Here is a 24,776-nt window from a genome sequence, read left to right on the forward strand (position 1 = left end):
AAAGGTGAGAGGTGAATAGAAAAGTGATAAGAGGTAAAGAAGAAGTCAAGATTATCTTGATCAGATATATCTACAACCAGCATTGTTTTTATTCTGATAGAGGAAAAGTCTTGTCTTGTCTGCTTTATACAACCAAGAAACAAAGGCTAGTTTACTGTACTCATTATATTGTCCATTTTCTTGTTAAACTCTCACGAAGTAAATTATAAAAATGACCCGAACAACCAGAATCATGCAAGCAACAGATACTTACAGTCCAGCCTTCAGTGCTACAAACAGGGGCAAAAATACCTCAAATAACACCCCATCACACAAGACAGTGGATGGGAACCGAGTTGATTCGAGAAAGGGCCCAAATCCCCCATTTACTTCTCCTGGTAGACAGATACCTAAACTATCTGCTGAGACCCAGGTGCTGTATGATTTGATTACAAGAATTGATGTTTCAGTCCGACAGATTTCATCTGAAATAGCTCTGCTACAAACTGAGCTTGCCCAGAAGCCTAGCTATGAAGAAATGCATAAATATGTAGATGGTGCATTTCTGGACCTTACCTCTCGGTTGCAGAAAATTGAAGAAAAATACACCCGGACTTCCCAGCAGACTGATGAGATACGAGAAATTGTAAGGGAAGAAACCTTCTGCCATCATGAAGCACAACGGAGAAAAAGAATATTATTGTAAAAACTTTACCTGAACAAGAAGGAGTTGATGATGTAACTCAAGTGAAGCAAATAACTCAAAACCAGCTGCAACTTCCAGTGCCAACAATATTAAAGACAACCAGGCTGGGGGAGAAAAAACCAACCACTCAGAACTCTGTTTCAAGATACCCTTCTAATTCACCTTTCAGAATCAGAAATTGCTCTGAAAAAACAGATTGTGCAAATTTCTTATGTGAAAAGAAAAATCCTACAAACATTCTTTCGCAATGATGTACCCAAACGGTTTAGAACAGCTGGTAGTATTAGTGAACCTCTCTCAAGAGGACCAAAAAACTAATTGAGCATGAGACCATGAGCAGCAGCTCTATTGCTGACAAAGGGAAAGAAAACCCGGCTAGGAAAGTGTTTGTCAATAACCCTTGTATGATACGTCACTCCTACTCATTTCCTAAAATTCTTCTTCCGAATGTGAGGTCACTAGTAAATAAAATGGAGGAACTACAAATTATTCTCGACAAAAACCAGAATGATATTGCTTGCCTTACAGAAAAATGGTCTGCTACAGAAGATGCTTGCTCGATTCCTAATTATGACTCCCATTTTAAGCCCAGATCGGACAAAGATGCTATTCCTCTATCTCATGGTGAAGGAGTGGCTTTTTTTGTAAGTGTACCTTCCCAAATCGGATTCTTTCATTTTCTGAAATAGAGAACAACTCCAAAACTGAAGTTTTATGGCTTTGGACCAGACCGAAAAACCTCCCAAAAGACGTATCTTGCATGATTTTTTGTATTATTTATCACCCTCCTCGTAGTGGATTTAAGAAGGAGCTGAGGGCATATCTGCAACTTTATACTGACAGAATTTGCCGCAAGTACCCCTATGCTGCAGTTACATTATGTGGTGATTTTGATGAGCTAGATCAAAAATGGCTTAGCGTTGCTCTTAGTCTTGACTAGGTAGTCAAGTCACCTACACGCAGTGATAAAACCCTAGACTTGATTTTTACCAATATTGAAGATTACTACTGTGCCCCAAAAACAGCTTCTCTATTAGGGGCAAGTGACCATCTATGCATCTTTTGGACCCCTTTATCATCCTTTCCCCCTAAACCATTGATCAGCTATTCATATAGACTCATTACTGACAAGAAGATTGCCCATTTCAAAGTAAAACTTTGCTCCAAATCCTGGGCCAATATCCTATGTCTTTCCAATGGTGATGATTTGGCTTCTAAATTTTCAGCAGAACTTTTCCAGTTATACTGTGACACCTTTACAGTGAAAAAAGTCAATTGCAAATCCAGTTGTAAACCATGGATAAATAAAAAAAAATTGTGTCTAATAAATGAACGTGATAGATTCTTTAAGGAAGGATTTTTCCAGGAATCTCGAAAACTTCGAAACATTGTTATTAGTGAAATTCGTAAAGCAAGAAAAGAGCATGGTGCTCACGTGCTCAATAAGTTACTGTATTCTAACTCTAAGAATTTCCACAAATGTATCCAAGATCTCATGGGAAAGTTCTCTTCTAAGTTTCTCTTACTGGATAGTAATGGCAACCCACTGAGTGCAGACATCATAAACGATTATTTTACTTCAACCTGTAAAACTCACCCGCCTCTCCAAAATATGCCGGCCAACAGTGCAGTGAGTGACATTCCTGTGATTGGAATACATCAGACCCAGCTTAAACTCGAAAATCTTGATACAAATAAGTCAGTTTACCCAGGTGATATCCCTACCAAATTGATTGTGAAATGTGCCCGTTATTTCAGTGTACCTCTAACTGCGATTTTTAACCAATGTTTTGTAGATGGTATTTTCCCAGTGTGTTTTAAATGAGCTATTATATTACCTATACCGAAAAAAAAGACCCCAAAAGTTCCCTCTGACTTCGGACCAATATAAAAAATCTCTATTTTCTCCAAAATTTTGAAAGTTTTATTTACAATTTCCTTTTTGACGATATTCAAGATAAAATTAACCCAAATCAGTTTGGATTTAGGCCGAATCATAGCACTACCCATTGTTTATGTTATATACTTGACACTGTTTTCAAACATCTTGAGTTAAGTAGTTCCTACATTGAGGCTGTTTTTGCTGATATTAGTGAAGCCTTTGACAACTTGGATCATCAGACAGTTATTGATAATGCAAGGGCTTTAGGTGTCAGAGATTTTGTTTTACGTATGGTAGCTAGTTTTTTATCTGGTCGTGAGCAATTTGTAGTCCTCCCTAACGGAGATTCATCAGGTTTTACCTTGATTTCCTGTGGAGCACCCCAAGGGACTAAATTGGGTCTTTTAGTATTCTTAATTGTTTTTAACTATGTTTTACCAAACTTTCACAACACTTTTAAATTTGTGGATGATTTGACATTACTTAACCTTTGTCAAACCTCAATCACTTTGGGCGTTAAACTTGACTCACTCATTAACAACTTTAAGGATGATCTTGACAATGTTAAACTCAATCTGAGCATACCGAAAAGAAGTTTAATGCTATTCTACTTTTTAAAAAATATACCCCCAATCAATAATTACCTTTGCATTCCAAATTCAAATATGGTTAAGCTGCTTGGTGTGCACTTGGACAATGACCTTAAATGGAAATCTCACTCTTTTCACTTATATAAAACAGGTGGTTTTCTCCTTAGATCTTTCTCCCTTCTCAAACGGTTTTCCATATCAATCCAGAACCTTAAAATAGTTTATTGTTCTTATATAAGACCTTGTCTTGAATATACTTGTCCTGTCTGGCACCCTGGGTTGACCAAATCCCAATGTTCTAATATTGAAAGCATTCAAAAAAGAGCTATAAAAATTATACTGGGGACGTCCTATACTACTTATGATGAAGATTTGGCTATACTTGAACTCACTACATTGGAATCACGACGTCACTTCCTTACCATGAACTTTGGTTACAAGTGCTTTAGTTCTGACTATCATCGACGTCTATTCCCCCCTTCAAAGAAAACCCCCCAATCTTTCCCAATACACGACTTAATGCTCGTAGAGCTCCAATTACCCAACTTGACTTGTGTCCCCAAATGTTGACAATGAGGTACAAAAACTCTTTCGTTCCCTATTTTGTTTCGCATTTTAATAATTGATTTAATTTTGTAACTATGTTTATCCCTTAACATTCATTTTATCATTGTAATTGTTCTGACGTGCTTATGCTAGCTTGTGTGCTATTTTAGCCAATAAATCATATTCTATTCTATTCTATGAGGTGTCAAACAAAACAACAAACATTTTTTATTCCAAGTTGGAACTTTTCGGCAAAAAAGACAAAATCAAGGAAAGGTGGGCTAGAGGAGAAAAGGGTATGAAAGGCTTATATGAGGCTTGGGGCTCATATATCCAACATTGTATGATACATCCAACATTCTATAGCTTAGTTTGAAACAGCTAAATTAAGACGAGCACTAAGCTAGGAAGGCAATCGAAGAATTTTACTTGTCTTTTGTATTGAATTTTAGTTTAAATCGACCGTGAACGTTTTTAAAGATCTAAAATAATGGCCATAGGTGTCCCTCCACGCTAGGCTTCCCTCACTTTTAAGACCTTATACCACTATAGAGACCTTAAGTTTAGGACTTCGATCTTTGATTTATGTTTTTTTTTTGCTGAGCTCATCGGGATGGCTGTCGCACGATTTTTGCTCCTATTCGGTTCTTGTCAGCTCTTATTGCCAGTTGTTTTTTGGTATTTCCGTATTATATGGCACACACTCGAGAAGAGAAATTTGGTTAATCATAATGAAATATACCGAAATATGGTGGAAATACAATACTTTAGTAACAAAAATTATGAAAACTACAACAAAGAATTAAGGTGGGGGGCACCCAGATCGCATTATATTAAATACATAACCCAGTTGAAATATCAAATGTATTTAAACATTTAATAAAAAATATACCTACAACGTATATTTCAACTGAGTCTAAGCTAATTTTCTTTCGATACTGCTGGCCAAAAACCATTTATTGTCTTATCTGTAGATTTACATTCTCGAGTGTGTACTATATAATAGGGAAGTACCTTTTTTCATAAGAAGTTTTAAGGATTATTAAGCTATGAAAAAAACGTTTATTGCGGGATAGCGACTATGGTTTAAATTTCCTGGAGGTCAATCTAGGTTTATAAGTCAGTCCTACTTTTAGTACGATAGATTTTAAGCATCGCGTGTTGAAAGGAAACAAAATGCTAACATAAACAAATGAACTGATGCAATCCATTGACTGTAGGTGTGAACAGATGCATTGCTTTAGATGGTGGTTCCCTGGACAAGATTTTCGTTTGTGAGTTTTTGAGAACCAAATATTTGGTATTGTATATCCCTTTGGCCGTAAGACAATCTCAGTATCCGTTCCCAATATATATATATATATATACCAATATATATATAATAATATATATATAATAATATATATATAATATATATATAATAATATATATATAATACCAATAGTTACATCAAAGAATCGAATTTTAATGCTGATTTTAGATATATAAGTTTCATCAACTTTAGTCTTGCCCATAAAAGCTTACAAGCCTGAGAATATTTGATTTATTCTAGAAAATAGGGAGAAACACCCCTTAAAAGTCATATGATCATAAAGAGAATCACATCATCAGATTTAGCGCATCCGAAAACCCTATTGTAGAATTTTCAAGCTCCTATCTAAAGAAATGTGGAATTTCGTATCTTTTTGCCAGAAGACAGATCACCGATGCGTGTTTATTTGTTTTTTTGTTGTTTTTTTCCCCAGGGTTGATCGTATCGACCCAGTGGTCTTAGAATATTGCAAGAGGGCTCATTCTAACGGAAATTGAAAGTTCTAGTTCCCTTTTTAAGTGACCCAAAAAATCAGAGGGCTCTTAGGCCCCCTCCCACACTCATTTTTTCCCAAAGTCACCGGATCAAAATGTTGAGATAGCCATTTTGTTCAGCATGGTCGAAAAACCTACTAACTTTGTCTTTGGAGAAGACTTAATCCACCACAGTCCCTGGGGGAGGGGATGCAGGTTACAAACTTTTACCATGGTTTACGTATAGTAGGCTAATGGTTATTGCGAAGTGTACAGCCGTTTTTAGGGGTACTTTTACGTGATAGGTTTTTTTTTTATTGTTTTAAAAAGCAGAGTTTGAAAAGAGTTAAGCTTTAGCGTAAAGATCGAGTCGTTGAGGAAGGAACAACCCTTTTCGTATACGGAGTAATTTCTGTGTGTTTTAAGTTATAATGTCGCTCTTTACTTTCAGTTGAAAAAACTTGCTTTTTAGTTAATCCATAAAAAGATGGCGTTGCAGGCTGTAGACTTTTATGATGCTGTCTTTATAGGATACGTCAGTTTGTTTTGTTCATAATACTGAAGCTACAACACAGTTAGATCTGTGCATAAGAACCCAAAATTAAAGAACAGTTTACTTTCTTATCGATCTGAACATCTCATTTGTACTACAGAAGAGAAAAATTTGAATAGCAAGACATTGGTTTGAAAACCCTATTTAAACACATTTTTTTCTTAAATAGCCTATTATCTATTACCATCCCTTCGTATGCTTACTCAAACTCGGGATACAGGTAATAAAACTGCAGTCGTATGCATTTACCTTTTTTTTTAATGAAAATAAAAATGACGGGTTAAACCTGCATTGGGATTGTCCAATCATTTAAGCTGTTTGTGCAAGTAGCTTATCACCTTACGTACAGGAGAAATTATCAGCGGTGTGTTTGTGCGTCGTTTTGTGTATATCCACAAATATGACTATCGCTTGACTCACCCAGGGGGCTGGTGTTTACCCCCCTCCCCCAACTCACCCCGAAAATACCCCCGGAACGTAGTTCCCCGTTGAAAATACCCCCTCGCCACGTGAAAAAACTACTCCCGCAGAAAAACCCCTCTGGAAAATACCCCCACCAACAAAAACACCCCAACCCGGAAAATACCCCCCCCCTCTGTGGAAAATAGCCCTCAGAAAATTTCTGCGGGGATGGTTAAACACCTAGAAGCGACTCAGCCATAGGGTTGGCACCACGTCGAAAAAGACGGCACTAGCTTGCTTTTGGATCTTTGCTGTCCATTCAAAGTAGATATACTTCTCTAATGAACTCGAAACATCCCTCCATATGTCGCCTACTAGAAAAATCTGACCTCCGGTTGAGCTCAGCAATTCTCTAAAGACGAGATTTAGTTAAGATTTTAATCGTTTATTAAGGATTTCGGCAACAATCTTTATCCGATTTCGCTGGATATGCTTACAGTAAAAGGTGTTACAATTATTTTTTTTTCTATTTTTGTGGTAATAGAAGAGAGAATATGGCATTGGACTTTACAGTCCCTACTGGCGTTGTTGATCTCTGTTTTTCTTGGCCCTTAAGCCAGGAAGTGTAATAGGGGGCTGGGGACCCGCCATCCTTTGCTTTCGTACACCCTTCCTGTTTACCTTTCCCAGATTTCTCCAGGCACCCATTTAGAGCTGGGTCGACTCTGGATGAGCTTACATAGTCACGCCACTGACCCCCGTTTCAAACCAAATAATTGGGCACATTAGGATTCGAACCCACGCCCTCTCGGACAAAGGATTCTTAATCCAGTCCACCAAACCCCTCGCACCAATCCACGCACCAACCCAATAGCATTGATAATAATGTGGTAATAGAATAATAGTGGCTCTTATTCTAATATTCTCATCTTATTCTAATTCTAATAATCGTATTCAAATATATTTATTCTTATTATAATAGTGGCTAGGTTTCGTGGATGTAGCCTATTTCCCTGATATTTTTAGGAGTTTCATTTAGTCAACAGCGTGTACTAGGGTTGTTTCGAAGTCTAGTAACCCAGATTTGAGATTCATTAAAGTGCAAATTTTATTCTGGCTTTTATAAAGCATAGGGGCTTTGAACCCTACTCATGTTAATTTCCGCTCGTTTCGAGTTTGACTCTGTTATTTATTGTAATTTCTGTTTGTTTTGGATTTCATTTGTATATTAACGATGATTTGTAGTAGTTGTATGCTTGGAAGATTATTTTGTTCAATTTTTGTTCATTTTTGGTTTAATGGAGTTATTTACTTTTTTTCGAAAAACGTATTTTGTGGAAACAGTTTCTTTAATTAATTGGAGGAAATTGTGCAAGGTCTAGCCGAATGATATTTGAGAAGTGATTACATTTGGTTTTAAATGGAAAAAGCCATACCACACAGAACCCTCAAATCCATCCAAAGCATACAAGCACATTGGATCAAGAACCTTAATATAAAGCAGGTTATTTAGTTAGCAGACAAAACTTTAAAAAGCCATAACTGTACTGATTCAGTATTTAAATTTTAAATATTAAATTTAATTTAAATTATTAAAATTTAATAATTTAATTATTTAATTTAATTTAAATTATTTAAATTATTAAATTAAATTATTAAAATTTAAATTTTAACATAATCATTAACTAATGAAACAGACATGGATATGGTTCGGTGTTACGGAGCACCAGTACTAAAAAGGGGGTGAGAAGGTGGATACTTAAAACAGTCGTGAAAAAATAATTAATAGTAAAAAAAAAATAATAAAGAACAGCGTTTGTACAAGCATACGTCGTAACACAATATAACATAGAGGATAATATAACAATTTAATAATATAACTATATTAGATAATATATGAAAAAGGTTGTCCCCTCCGCAATCCCTCGCTCTTTACGCTAAAGTTTTTTATTGTTTCAAAAGTAGAACTGTGACAAAGAGTCAAAATTTAGCGTAAAGATTGAGGTGTTGAAGAGGGGACAACCCCTTTCATATACGGAATAATTTCTGTTCGTTTTAAGTTTTAATGTCGCTCCTTACTTGCAGTTATAAAAACTTGTCTTTTTATTTAATTTCTGAACGTTTTTGAATTAATGCATGTTTTGATTTCGGTTCACCGCATATAAATAATTGAAAAAAATTTACATATTTTTTCGGCTAAATGGCTATCTCAAAGTTTTGATCGGACGATTTTGTTAAAAAAAAGGGGATGGGGAAGGAAGTCTAGTTGCCCTCCAATTTTGGTTACTTAAAAATACAACTAGAACTTTTTATTTTTTTACGAATGTTTTTATTAGTAATAAATATACGTAGCATACGAATTAACTTACGTAAAGAACTTCTATATTTGTATATTTTTATTACGCATATTAGGGGGTTCGCCCCCTCGTCAATACCTCGCTCTCTACGCTAAAGCTTGAATTTTGTCCCAATTCTTTAAGAATGACCCCTGAATCACAAAGGCCTAAGAATAAATAGTTGGAATTACAAAAATACTTTAGCGCAAAGTGCAAGGTACTGTGGAGAAAACGAACCCCCTTATATACGTAGTATTTTCTGTTCGTTTTAAGTATTAATGCTGCTCCTTACTTCCAGTTGAAAAAAAACTTTTTTTTTTATTTTCTCATTGTTTTTCTAAATAATGCTACAAAATCCTGCGCTCTCTTCATGGAAATTCTCTTCCCTCATGATAAATTCCTCCATGGAAAGATCCTCCCAATTTACCCTTCCCCCGACCCACTCTGACCCTTGCGATAAAAACCTTACAGTATAATCTCCCCACTGTTCTACTGAATTTTACCTACGAAGCTTTCGGTATAAAGTGAAAATAAACATAACTTGTCTTTATGTGACATATTAAACTAGTTTTTTTCCCCTGAGGAAAATCATCAGATCATTTAAGACTATTTTCAAAATAATCCTTGAATACTTTTTCAAGGATTCTAAAGAAAAAGTGCTCCATACCATCATCAATTCACAACTATCAAACTCAAGCACAAATCGGGAAGGTGTGGGGCTAAACCCCAGCTTCATTCACCCCAATCATACCCAAAACTATCATGATTCGAAAGAGGTATATCACGGTTGTATGTGTGTTCTTCTGAGCCAAAACGGTTGACTGATGAAGGGGACTCTTGGCAAATATATTTACCGAGAGAGTTAAAGGAAAGACGAAGAAGGAGAGAGAGAGAGGGGAGGAAAGGCACATAAAAATAAAAATACAGAAAGAGAGAAGGATAAAACAGAAAGCTTGAACAGTAAAAATAATTACACTTGTAATCACCAATAGAGTGATTTAAAATGGGGTAAGGAGGCGCATATACCTTAAAGTTTGTCGCCTTGTACTATTTTTTAGTTAGAAAATCATTTGCTTTTTCTCTACAGAGATCCCTGGATAAGTCTGGCATTGGAAAGTTTGAAATTCTTGTCATACCATCTTCTACAGTGTGCAGCATGCAGCTTTTGTGCTTTGAAAGCACCCAAAGGGCTTCTTGCAACGCTTACATCTATTTATGGAGCTATCCACTATCAGTTAGGTAAGACCGAGTTTTACTGCTCATTTAGATCATGGCGGATATTTCTATTACAAATTAAAATCAATATTCTTAATAGGAATATTATCTTGGTCAAATGTATTTAAGAACATTTCTCTTTTAGATTTCTCTATTTTTGTCGTAGAAATTAAAAAAATAATTACGAAATGGGAATTGAATTCCTAAATTAAGTTTCTCATATTGAATTTTAATCTTTCGAGCTATTTGAGGCAAATACCGTAGTCTAAACTTACTTTCAATTTGGACTTGTTATACTATATGCCTCTTCACGAAAACCTGATGGTCGGCTCTAAGTCTCTCGAGCCTCATCCAGGTACCTCAACCTTGGTGTCTCGTTGTTTATGATTTTAGAAATGGTATCTATCGGTTTCTTAAACTTTTTTTGAAAGCATGAATATTAAACTCTTTTGTAACTTGGAAAGGGAAACTGAGGTCCTTATATATGTCCAACAACATTTTCACCTCATCCTGACAACATAAGGTTTGAAGATTATCCACACAAAAAAATGGCATGGGAAACCATGAATCACAGAATAATTTTCACTCTGAACTGGAATATCATGTTTTTTACTTTTTACACAGGATGGAATTTGGAACTTGAGTCTAGAGCGTCTTAATCTCCTGATACTTTTGAGGGGTGGAACAAACAATTATACCTTTTTCAGAATTAACTAATATATTCGGTGCCTCATTTGTAAATTCTGACAGTTTCTGTCTCTCCACCTCCTTTTTATATTTTGCTTATTTTTACATGATTTTATAAGCTAGATATCCTAGACTGTTAGAACTAGAACATGAGCATCATATTCAACTCCTGCAGTAAGGCAGACTCTGCAAATCAGGAAATCGGATTTTTTTTGCTCAACAGGCATTGGACTAGTTGCCTAATAGAATCAAAATCTCTAATACTCTAGTAAAAATAAAGATTGTCTTAATCTTAAAATTGACGAACACAATAATTGTCACACAATGGAAATTCTTGGATCCAGTAACTCAACACGGTATAAGCCTATAGTTAATATTGAAACAACCCGATATTCAATCAATGATTCCGTAAGAAATTCCAAAAACAGGGGGTAAGTCAAATATCTTACCTCACGCAACACTAATCTCCGAAGCACAAAATTGTGAAGGTTATTGGAGAGAACATGAAAGCAAGCATACAGAGATACTCAAATATATTAGGGGTTATTTAAACTACAAATTGCACAGGACAGATTACCTCGCTTTAAAAAACCTAATACACTGGTAATTGGTAAACTAATTTTTACCAATTTGCTGGACAATAATCTGTCACTTGGGAGAGATCAAAAGGGCAGGGACCTTATCCCCCAAAACAAGCCCATAGCAAACTATTACTAATTTGCCACAGCCAAATCTTCAGCTAGGCATATTACACTAAAAATGGTAGGCTGTCTCACCTTTCAAAAGATACAGTGAATTCTCCTTAATTTGCTGCAATGTAATTCTTCTCTTTGAAGATTATATCAAATAGCCCATTAAATTCCAATATCTGAAATCGAAATTTTTACTGAATTTTCTATTTTCTATGCTATCTTACAGCCCAATACAATAATGGGAGTGGTCAGTATGGTTCTGGAGCGTGGGTGCTTTACAAGACAGAAGGTTGTTAGATGTTTCCAAGAGAATTGTCTGCAGATAGGTTTGGGTGTCCGTTTGACTGATCGTACTTAAAACAGTAAGAAGCACAAAAATTTCATTCTGTCCCAATTTCGAGGACTATGATGAGCGAAATGTTGAGATGACTAAGGCACACTTTACGGATGAATGATGAAAGATTGCCAAAGACCGTCCTTTTTGGGTCATTCATCTAGGGTCACACAAACAATAGGTCACGCCTAAACAGGATCTGAAGAGGTCGTAAGAGAGGATTTAACAAAAATTGGAAGTTCTTAGGAAATGTAAAGGGGGAACCTTTGAATATATTGGTATGCAAGAGGAGCGTGCAGAGCTGTGTTGGCCCCAGGCGGCTTGGTGCTGCAGTGAGTTGTTAGTAGTATAGGAATTACAGCAGAAAAGTGGGGGTATTCTACTTCCTTATTCCTGATTTAAAATTTACAGCAAACGCGCTAATTTGCCCATGTCTTGTTACCAGGGACATGGTACATCCATCCGCTTCTGAAAAACTCCGCCCACCTGAGGTAAAACACCAACGTTTTGAGATAACGTGCTATTAATCATTTACCTAATAAAAATTGATGTAGGGAAAAGCCCATGAATGTTCCCTAGCGTAAATTGGAAAGAAAATATGCTTAGTATATGGCTCCAATTATTAAATCAATTACTAATTAGCCATCAATTACGAAATGAAGATAGTTTTAAGTTCATTGGTATTTTAGTAGTCTTATAGGCTGTTCTTAATGGCAAAATGTAGTCTAAATATTCCGAGTTTGTTGATAACAGTTACTGTCACCATTGGGACCCTGATATGTAATAGGTTATCAGTAGAGGGTAGCCCAAACTAAAACTCTAAACCATAATAGCTATAGGGTACCGTTGTACGGTAATACCTGTTGTTTGAATATATGGAAGAGCTTGGGTTCGGGATAACACCAAATAACCACTACTGTGCGTCAGAAGAGTTAACTACTGCGTCAACTACCGTTTAGGAACTCACTTACAGTCGGAGTTTGGGCGAGTGAGTAAAACGAAGAAGAAAATTATACTGGGAAATAAAACCCATTGAACCTGAAATTAGTAGCACTTCGGTTCCCTTTATATCAAGGAATGCGACTGCCAAAACCTGGGAATTACAATAAAAACTACTCTAATCAACATCTTAAAACAATTTTCTACCCCGGACAAAGGATAAGGTAAAAGTGAATTATCGTAAGGTATAACTAATCTAGGACTCTCTTTTTTGGAGAAAGGGAGAAGGTTGAGTTTTTTCCTTAACCACAGCCCTAATTTCTTAATAAAATGTCATCACGTTATGGCACTGTTAAAATAAAAATTATTTTTACCGTGATTATCCTTATAAATTTATTCTTTGTTTTCCTTTTCATCCTCAAACCAATGTTGTGTCTCAAACACATTATTTTCCTTGTTTCAGGAAACAAGGAAAATATTAATCATTATTATAATCATTATCATTATCATCATTATCATTATTAATAATCATTATTTTCTGTTTCATCTCTTCAACGTATGAAATAAAAAACAAGTTTTTTTTAACTGCAAGTAAGGAGCAACATTAAAACTTAAAACGAACAGAAATTATTCCATATATGAAATGGGTTGTCCCCTCCGCAACACCCATCTCTTTACGCTAAAGTTTGACTCTGCCACAACTCTTCTTTTTAAAACAATAAAAATAGAAAACTGAATGATTCTCTGGAAGTGGAAGAGTATCTAAAACACAAGTTTTACGTATTTCCTGGAGTTTATTCTAGTTTTAACTTGCATTTCAATCTCAAGTGAAATATTGCTCTGTCGACAATTTTAAGTATTTTAAACAAATTAGAAAAAAAAGCATAAATCAAGTATTAAGTAACATGTCTTTTTAAAGGACAATAAAGAGTGACGTTAGAAATCGACGAAAACAAAAAACCTGAACTCAGATTTTTCCCCTCCTCAGTCCCTTTTTTGGTGCTAAAATTTTACTTTAATGAATGCTCCCTTGAGTACACTAGCATAGCGGGTTAATAGTGTACGTGTTTTATTTACCAACTGTATTAGAAAAGACTGGATGTACTGAAAATTTTTCCTGTATTATTAAAATTAGCAATTTTGAGCATTTTTGTCTCCAAAACTTTAAATAAATTCAAGTAAACGCTTAAAATTGCATTTATCTAACTAAGGCTAAGCTTTGGCGTAAAGAGCGTGAGCTGAAAAAGGTAAGTAGCCCTCACAATGCTAAGAATAACTTCTGTAATTTTTACGGTAGAATTTTTAGTTTAATTTCATGAAATACAACGTTTTATTTAAAGTGCAATGGGGAAAAATGGTACGTATACTACTACGTACCATTGTCTTTACTACGTCTTTGGAATACCAAAGTTAGTGCAGATATAATGTTTCTGAATATGAAAAAAAATCATTTCCATAGAATTAAAACTGATCTACGACCAAATTCAGGAATTCAAGTCAAAAATTATATTTGCATAAAAAAGGAAACAAATCTCTGAAAATTTGATTTTCTGTTCATCTTACTACATTTTTCTACCTGTTGTATTACCAATAAAAAAGCTAATAACGTCTGTCATTTTAAGGCAGGAGCATAGGTGCATATGTTGGAGGCCTCCTTATTCCAAAGTTTGGACTCAGAGAGTTATTTCGAATCCTTGCATATGTAGCTGTCACAGTAGGTACCACGTACTTGCTAATTGACTTCTTTATTCTACGTCGGATTGCTAGAAGAAGAGCTTTAAGTAAGTGGTGTTTTACTTTACCTATTACTTTTGTTCCCATTTTTCGTTTCGTATTATGTTTTATAGAACTCTTCAGTTTAATTTTAAAACCTTGTCTGTTATTGTTGCTATTGCCATCTATTCAATGTCATCAGAGGTCATTGTCATTGCCATTGTCATTGTTAAAAAATAGTTTCGCACATTTCTTTCTGACACAACTTTCATGGTCGGTAGCGTTTAAACAAACAGAAAAAAGATATCCCTGTCTTGCCCTAACACGTTAAAAAGTATGTTGTAATTCCATAACCTTTTTTCTATGATATATTTTTGGAAGCTATTATATATTTCCTTATTTCATTAGGGACAAATAGCCCAACCTTTTTAGTACCACGGAATATGAGAAAAGTAAAAGTAGTTGGTCTAAACAAAATTGAGTGACTGAAATAAAGCAGTTAAAAGTGTAAGGACCGACTCCTCTTTGGTTTCGAACCATTTTGGACGTTCTAAGCAACCAACAGATCTTTGTGAAAGAGAAATATCAATTAAAGCACTATAAATGTAGTAATAGGTAGCAATATATTCACTAAAATAAGATTACTTAGTCTTATATAAATATGAGGATAGTGAGGAAAGGAAAGGAAATACACAGCGGCGTACGCACAAAACTGGAATTTTCATTGTCTTCCTTTTTCTCAGGTAAGAAGGAGGGGAGGTGGAAATATAATTGTTCTTTTTCGACACCCTGTCATTCTTGATACCATATTAGTGAGCCATACTAATATTACGAAAAGAGAAATCACCAATGCAACAGCACAAACACATTGAGAAAAAAAGGGAAACAGAAGGAGAAAATGAAGACTGTTTTCCTAAATTAGTGATTAACATAGATCAGCATTTGAACGAGGCCTTAACCCTACTCATCCATACAATCGCATAGTTCAAACAGCATAGCCATACACAATCAACCATAAAGAATAATCCATGGACAGGCAGTCATGTCGTCAATAAGTATAAGTCGTCATTTACCAAACAATAAAAACAGTAAAGACAAATAATTCAGAGGCAACAACCCAACACAAGGGCTCACTAGGAGAATACACTTGCCTATAGGGTTTCGGCACTTTAATACCCATATTAGTGGAGGGATAAGAACTTTTTTTAACTTTACCTTACGTCAATATAAAATAGAAATGTTTATAGATCAGATCAAAATCGCTTTAGCTAGGGTGCCATTTAAGATAGGCAAATTGAAAGCATTGTCAAGAAACTCAGAAAACATTTACTGGCGGAAAATATAGCTCTTACGTTCTTTAAAAGGAAAAAAAGGGATGGCTTCCCAATACAAGAATACTTTGAGTTGAGGTGCAACTTTTGCTATTATACAAACAATATGAAATACACTTAAAACAAGAGTATATCTCATAAAGCTCCTGGGATAGTTATATGATGAGAATTAACATACATATCTATTTAAAAACCAAGGAATAAAAAAAAAGAAGAGAAGATAAAACAGAAAGAAATGGTGCAAAGGAAGACAGCTTGAGGTCCAATATTTTACGTCATGTTGTGAATATCATTTAGAGAATTTTCAAAGCGTTTAAGGTAATGAAGGATATGGAAGAAGTGAAAGAGGTGTAATTTTTGAAAATCCTGGGGAGGGGGGCAAATTTGGAGCAATTCTTCCCAATAAAATGAAAATGACCAATTTCAGTGTCAAAAAAGAGCCATATTGTAGCATAAAGGCAAAGATATAGTAAATAAAACTGACACGTTTCTGCGGATGCATGAATTATGTAGTCCTATCTTAGTTTTGACAAGATTTTCGAACAACTTTAGCTCGGGGGTAGTTGTACCCCTACTCCATATCAAATTACGTCCCTGATAAGTGACCCTTGAAACTAGACATGAGAATTGCAAAAAAATAAATTTCATTACAATGTATATATCAAACAACTTTGTCTGATGCTGTACCATAAATGTACAGCCCATTAAGTTTGTTTTTACTTATCAGTAAAACTTAGCATATTAACATAAATTAACATTTATTATAAGTCATATTAACATTTATTTCCGCTTTGAAATACAGGAACCACCATAGAAAGGATTTACTCCTGATCTCTATCAGAACTTTTCCGTCTTTTAGAATTTCTAAGAGCTCTGAAGTAGAGTCCTTAAGCTCGTATCTAGAAAAATGCAAAATTTGTGAAACTTGGATGTTTTATTGTTTCTCAAAAGACAATAATATTAAATTAATGGTCCTAGGATTTAGAAAGAGGAATAATTCAAATGGAAATCTCAATTTCAAGTAATCTTCATAAGTAACGAAATAGGTTTTACCATGGAAAATTGCCAAATCCTGAAGTTTGAACCATGTAAATGCTATATTTGGCCAAGTAGGGCCAAATGCTATCTAATGAAAGATATGTGATTTATAGTTACGAATCAACTACTAGGGAAGAAATTTTAAAAGCTTTTAGAAAGCTTTTAGTTGTTTTAAAAAGTAGAATTGTGGCAAAGAGTCAAACGTTAGCGTAAAGAGCGAGGGATTGCAGAGGGGACAACCCATTTCATATACGGAGTAATTTCTGTTTTTTTAAGTTTTAGTGTCGCTCCTTACTTTCAGTTAAAAAAATAGTTTTTTTTATTTAATTTCTGAACGTTTTTGAATTAATACATGTTTGACTTTGGCTCTCCGCACATAAATTATTAAAATGAAATTTGTATATTAATTCTTTTTTGGCTAAATGGCTTTCTCTTAGTTTTGATCAGACGATTTTGAGAAATAAGGGGTGGGGAAGGAGGCCTAGTTGTCCTCCAATTTTTCGGTTACTTAAAAAGGCAACTAGAACTTTTAATTTTTAACGAACCTTTTTGTTAGTAAAAAATATACGCAACTTAAGAATTAACTTACGTAACAAATGTTTATATTCTTATATTTTTATTATGTGTACGAGGGGGTTTGTACCCTTGTTAATACCTCGCTCTTTACACTAAATCGTAAGTTTTGTCCCAATTCTTTAAGAATGACCCCTGAATCAGAAAGGCCGTAGAATAAATAGTTGAAATTACTAAAAAATACTCTAGAATAAAGATCTCCCCCTAAATACCTCGCTCTTTATGCTAAAGTATTTTTAGAACCCCTCATATGCGTAATAATCTCTGTTCGTTTTAAGTTTCAATGCTGCTCCTTACTTTCAATTGACAGAACGTTTTCATGTTTATTTTTTCATTGTTCTTTTTTTATAGTAATGCTAGAAAATTCTACGCGATTTTATTATGTGTACGAGGGGGTTTGTACCATTGTTAATACCTCGCTCTTTACACTAAATCGTAAGTTTTGTCCCAATTCTTTAAGAATGACCCCTGAATCAGAAAGGCCGTAGAATAAATAATTGAAATTACTAAGAAAATACTCTAGAATAAAGATCTCCTCCTAAATATCTCGCTCTTTATGCTAAAGTATTTTTAGAACCCCTCATATGCGTAATAATCTCTGTTCGTTTTAAGTTTCAATGCTACTCCTTACTTTCAGTTGAAAGAACGTTTTCATGTTTATTTTTTCATTGTTTTTTTTTATATTAATGCTAGAAAATCCTGCGCCCTTTTCATTGAATTTTTCTCTCCCATGACATATTCCTCCAAGGAAAAATCCTCCCACATACCCCCTCCCCTCAACCCCACCCCCAAACCAAAAAAAATCCCCCTGAAAACGTCTGCACACTTCCCGATAACCATTACTATATGCAAACACTGGTCAAAGTATGTAACTTGCAGCCCTTCCCCCAGGGATTGTGGGGAGTAAGTCATTCCCAAAGACATAGTTATAATGGTATTCGACTATGCGGAACAAAATGGATATCTCAAAATTTTGATCCGTTGACTTTGGGAAAAAATGAGCGTGGGAGGGGGCCTAGGTGCCCTCCAATTTTTTGATCACTTAAAAAAGGCAATAGAACTTTTCATTTCCGTTAGAATGAGCCCCTTTGCCACATTCTAGGACCACTTGGTCGATACGATGACCCCTGGGAAAAAAAACAAAAAATAACAAACAAATAAACACGCACCCGTGATTTGTCTTCTGGCAAAAAATACGAAATTTCACATTTTTGTATATAGGAGCTTGACATTTTTGCTATAGGGTTCTCTGATACGCCAAATGCGATGGTGTGATTTTCGTTAAGATTCTATGACTTTTAGCTGGTGTTTCCCTCTATTTTCCAAAATAAGGCACATTTTCTCGGGCTCGTAACTTTTGATGAAAAAGACTAAATTTGATTAATCTTATATATTTAGAATCAGCATAAAAATTTGATTCTTTTGATGTATCTTTTAGCATCAAAATTCCGTTTTTTAGAGTTTCGTTTACTATTGAGTCGGGTCGCTCCTTACTACAATTTCGAAAGTCCTTCCGTTTTAAACCCCTGGAGGATTTCACGCAATGTTTAACTCTCTCTTCAGAGTTCTTTTCAACTTTCCCTCGCGGTACTTGTCTTCTATTGGTCTCACATTCATATTTAGCCTTAGATGGAGTTTACCACCTGATTAGCGCTGCATTCTCAAGCAACACAGTTCATAACCACGAACTGTTTGATTGGTATAGACCATAATCTGTATTTATCGGATTGGGATGATAATATCAGTATTTCTGGATTTCGAACTTTGGCAAACCAAAACCTCAGAGAATAAGGACTATTTGAGGAGACATAGTTTTATTCTGTCAGGGATGGTATGCATATCATAAGTTAAGCTGGGAGTCTCCTTACTTGTTTTGTCTGGGTTTCAAAATTTAAAAAAGAATTAAAACTAAAATTTTCTGCGTTCTCCACAAATCTAGAAACATTTAATTATACACACAGGAAACAAAACAAAACTTTATGAAGTCATTATAGTTTCCATTTTATAGCAAAGCATACTTTTCAATTTATGTTTCTTCAAAATATTACTTTAAGGACAGTGTTGTCCTCAGCGAAGATTTTATATATTTGCTGCATATCATCTTCAAAGCAAAAAATTCCATTTTGAAGAATTATTTCCTTTTCATCTGTTATGTCAATTTTAACTTTTATTTTTTTTGAGAGAGTGAGAGAATTTATTTAAAAAACACAAAAATAGAAAAAATTACAAAAAAAACCTTATGGCTTATGCGGCCCTTCTCGAAACTAAAAAACAAATTACTTATCAATAGATTTCCCTAAAACGCAAAAAAAAACAAAAACAAGCATAAAAAGTCGCAACTTGAGACTTTGTACTACACTAACCTAATATAACAACACTGTTATGCACTATTTCCTTGCTTTATCTATATATAGAAAAGTTAAAAAGAATAATAAATAAATCATAAATCATAAATACTAAAACAATGGTCCCTAAGCAACCCACGGAAAGTCGGTTTATCAGTCTCTTGAACTATATCATAAGGAAGGGACTATCATATAGAAGGAAGAACATGGCCACTTGAAAATGCAGACCATGTAGACCTTTATATCGGTTTTCTAATTGCTGACGAATTCCTTGTCTCATATTCAGGATCATCTCTCTCAAACATTCAGGTGCATAAACAACAGCAATTTTAGTTTCTGTGTTTTACAAGTGAAAGAAAAGTTATGAGTGAAAAGGGTACACTATCCTTTCCGTTAGAATTCCCAAACTTACTATATTTAATGCAATTACAGAATTAATATTTTACTTTAAGGAAGAGACCAATAGGAATTTCTTTCAGAAAAGATTCAAAAATAGACTATTTTGTGAATAAGAGCAAAAATCAAGAACTAACTGATAAGAAACTTTAGGGGAAAAATTCAGGACATTTTGTTTATCCAGATTTTATTATAGGAGAAACAGAGAAGAAAAACAAAGAGCATCGAGCACCGTTCTTTGCAAAGCATTAGAGCCATCTGCTGAAAAATCTTCAAATGTTTTTTTCGAATAAAGATAGCCTTCTACACGTCGCTGCTCCATAGTTCCAGACCTTCAAAGTGTCAATAAATTTAAGAAGTGTTTCTACTATTTTAATTGCTGTAATTAATTGCTAGCAAAAGTATTTGTACATCCTTGGAAATTTAAATGTTAACTAGTTTGAAATTGTTCCCAACAATTCACAGAATTATTTGATTTATCGCAACATATTAAATTGGCCCCTTTGAATTACTTCGGAAAGTGAAAGTGTTATTTAATAGTTTGAATTGGTTAAGTGGGAACTTAAAAATCTTATAGATTTAAAAAAAAACAAGAAAAATCAGAAACTTAACTTGTTAGTGAAAAAGATATCCATATACAGCTATATAGTTTTTATTAGTAGTACATGCCATGTTTGAAAATAAGAAAACTGGATGAAAAATCATTTGACAAAAAAGTCAAAGACATATGGCTCGAAACTGCCTATGAAAACGCAGGTTTTCTTTGAAGGTAAGCTTTCTTTGGGTTTAAATCGAGTGTTAATGTTTTAAAAACGTATGTGAAATGTCAGGATGAAACGTAGTATCACTGATAAAAATGTGGTACTGCCCTAAAATTCTATAATTTTCAAACCACCAAACAAAAATCTTGGAAAATCGTGGTTTTTAGGTATAAATAGAATTAAGGTGGGTTCAGGAGGAGTACATAGTATTATTTTGGTGTTCTTCTTACTTTAAACGTAAATAATTTTTTGTTCTATTTTTGAAAAGCTGAGAAATACAATAATAATCCATTACTTTTTTTTTAACCAAGAAACTTCCCAGTTTAAAGGAAAACCTTCTACTAAATCCGCAATTTGTTATATGCAAGAACTTTTACTGTTCGGGAAAATTGCCATACATTCGGGAAAACATGTTTCCTTGGCGAAAGTTATCGCTAACGATTTTTTATTTAAAATGACACAAACACATCTATTATAAAATTTTGTCAAAACTAATTTCAATAAATTTTTTGAACGAAAACCTTAACCCTTTTGTTTTCAAATTTAGGCCTAGACAGATGATGCAAAATAAAAAAATATATATTTGTATATATATATATATATATATATATATATATATATATATATATATATATATATATATATGAGGATAATATTCCAGCAAAAATTCAGCATGGAAAAGTTGGTTGAACCCGCCCTCCTTTTGCTATTTCAGTATGTACTTGAAAATGTCTAAGAACTGACTGCCTAATGCACTGCGAACAAAAAGAATATAAAAGAAAACTTGAAAATAAATATAAAAACTAAAGACCTTTTCAAAATGGCTTAAAAAGAAGAAAGTAATCTTATTCTCAAGAATCTGTAAATATAAATGAAAACGAGGGGGCAAATTGGATTGGACTTTACGTAACATAGATATCAAATTGAACTAAGTTATAAATATATAAATAAAAGACGGTAAGTTGAAGAAAACCAGCTAAAAAGACCAAGTTATGTAAGGCCCAATCCGTTTTGTGCCCTTCGTTTTCTCTTACATTCTTAGTTTCTCAAGCAAATGTTTTTTTATACTGTAGATTCCATTTTAAAAACGATTTAAAATATTATTTTTATCGTTACTATCTTCGAGTTTTTAGTCTACTCTACAACTAAGAAGTCTGTAGTTTTCTTGTAGAGATAAAAATATCTTATCTGAGGTTCGAACCTTGGTGACTACAGCCACAGGTAAGTGTTCTTATCGCTGCACTGTCAGTTTTTACATAAGACTGTTTGTATAATACTTTTTGTCGTGGCCGATCACCTGCTTGTCTTATTTTATTTATAGAATATACAAGGGGAGTATACAAGAGGGGTAATTTTTATCTTGTGATATTGTACTGTAGTTGGAAGGTAAAATTTTTAAGCAATTAAAAATTCAAAAGTGGTAAAAAATGGCTCACAAATTTAACAAACTTAAGATACAAATAAACAAAAAACTGACAAAAAAAGTTAAAAAAAGGTTAGTGAGTTGAGGAAAACCAATTAAAGATATTCGCCTGTATTTTTCTTTTTGCAGGATAGGTTGCAATAGTCTGCTCACTAAGGAATATACTCTAAGAATTTGCTTTGCTTGAATGCTCTTCATAACCTCAGCGGCCCAGAAAAATTGTTGGGCCTCTCCTTAAAAAATGATGCGAAATTTTACAGTCAAAGCCTAATTCTCTGTGATTTTTAATAACAATGTTGTCTGAATTCCTATTCCTTATAGATTACCTGGAAGAGGAGGACAGAAAAATCTTGCCCCTCCCTCTTCGTGACACCATTGAATTTTGATATGCCTGATGGTATCTTTACCTTAAAAATATTTTAAGCTAAAGCAAGCCTTTCAAATTTTTCACCTGCAAAGTCAACCTTCTTATTTCACCTTAACAGTTTTTCAGTTTACAATCGAGCTGACCAGCTAATTCGTAAGATTTTATTATTTAAAACTTTTTATTAAATTTTTCTGAGTATTTTTTCTGCTAGAAATAGAAGACTTTTTATCCAGTGTAAATACTAAATTTCTATTGGAAATTAAGTCTGATATTTGAAGCTACCCCTAGGGCCCTACCCCTTAAAAGAAATATTTGTTATCTGGTTGACTTAAGTTACAAATTCAGCTCTAATGCAACCCTTGATACTACTCTTACTGCTACTATTACTAACGATTCACTGAAGCACCAATCCACCTGAGGCCAACACAGCTGTGTAAGCTTCTCCTATACCCCATTTTATTCAAAACTTTACCCAGGTTCCATTTCCTTTTAATCCGTCCTTATGACCTCTTGCCAACCCATCCGGGAGCGAAGTTCTTTTTGTTTTGCCGCAAATTGATGGCCGAAAAGCCTTTGAAAGTGATTTTGAGATAAAGTACTATATTATGTATTCTATATCCCCTAGACTCGTGTAGATGATTCATCGCCTACCACCATGAGTATCAACATTGAAAGCAACTTTAACTTTGTCTGATGCCTGGTTTAATAGGTATTGTTTTGTAGGATTTCATTGTGTGCACTAAATTATCAAATTCTCGCGACTGCGTATATAACTCCCGTTGGGCAGTCGTTAATTATTTTTTCTTCTAAAATTTGATAGGCTGAAATTAATTTTATTCAGGTTAATGGGATCTGATGTTCTGGATTTTTCCAAAAATTATTTTTTCCAGATTATTATTCAAAGTAAAAAGTTTGTATTGCAGAAAAGACTAGAAGAAAACCAGACTTTGCTGAGGAAAGATACAGTTAGTATGAATATTCCTCTAGAAAAAGATGAAAGAAGATTCATAAGAAAACAAGGCACTCCATTTTGAGAGGGATTCCTTCACCTTGGCAAGCAGAACCATCTACCAAATCATGATCGAAGTTTAGTGTTCCTGACGGACAACTGGACTTAATCAAATATTTTGAGAGCGTTAAGAACTGAATATGTCGTTTAATTCGCTTACCTGTGTTTTCTTTCTTTTTTGTATCTTCACCTATTTTTCAACTTTCATTCTTGTTGTTTGTTTTCCAATATCTTTGCTTTGCCTATCATTGTGCTGCTTGATACTCAATGTCATTATTTTATTTATTTTTAATTTGCCCTTTTTTTCTTCTAGTTATTGTGGTAATGCCTTATTTATGGTTGACGCAAGGATCCTGAGACCGTTTCTGCTGGTAAAGATGACCTCTTTGAGATTCCTAACTTTGAAGGCACAAACATATATAGATCCACTCGCCCGCTATATACCAAGGATTTGTATTTGGGTTATACCCCCATTTTCAAATCAAACACCAGATCCTGGGAGCTCATTTCTATCTGTAGTACGGATCAAATTCTAACCAGATTGGGATCGATCCAGATTTAGCACTGAATTTGGACTTAGTATCAAAAATGGAAGATCTCATCAAAGATTTCAAACCGAAGTAAAAAAACTTTCAGCAGCTGTTTTGTATTCCTCCCTAGATAGAGTATTACTGTCTCCTACTACTTATAACAGTTTCTAACCGATACTGATAAAGTCCTTCTGCCGCTCACAAATCTACCTTCTTAATAAACTAGAGCCTCATCTACCTCCTTAATATGCTGGTCCATAAGGATTATGAAGTTTATTTCCAGTATATCTCCAAATGCTTAGGGATTCATGGAAACACTAAAGCAGATTACACACCAAGATGCACATCTTAGTGCGGATGCAATACGCATCGTGAAGAGGATGCCGAATCATCGTCTTCAAGGACACGCTGGGATTCAATATGGAGACAACCCTACCAAGGGGGCCAGCAACACACAACTTGGCATCATTTATGCTGCGAAAGAGCGACAACTCTTACATCATATCAGAACTGGAACAACTGAAATAAATCACCAATTTCTTCAGTCATTGCACCCTTACTCCCTAATACTATCTACTGAAGGCATCAATCTGCATCTTCCGAGTCTCGGCATCAATCTGCCGAGTAAAGAAAACGTTATAAAG

At 34.4% G+C, this 24,776-nt stretch overlaps 1 protein-coding gene across 8 annotated transcripts in view; it reads left to right on the top strand.

Annotated features, from left to right (window-relative positions):
• Positions 1-24,776, top strand: part of LOC136031641 (uncharacterized) — a 196,584-nt gene that overhangs the window by 102,898 nt on the left and 68,910 nt on the right. For all 8 annotated transcript variants that reach the window (XM_065711285.1, XM_065711286.1, XM_065711287.1 and 5 more), the window contains 2 exons: positions 9,867-10,018; positions 14,269-14,427. In XM_065711285.1, the coding sequence (XP_065567357.1) occupies positions 9,867-10,018; positions 14,269-14,427 (311 nt within the window). The remainder of the gene's footprint in view (positions 1-9,866; positions 10,019-14,268; positions 14,428-24,776) is intronic.

The sequence above is a fragment of the Artemia franciscana genome, chromosome 10 (assembly GCF_032884065.1).
Source record: "Artemia franciscana chromosome 10, ASM3288406v1, whole genome shotgun sequence".
NCBI classification, from domain to species: domain Eukaryota; kingdom Metazoa; phylum Arthropoda; class Branchiopoda; order Anostraca; family Artemiidae; genus Artemia; species Artemia franciscana.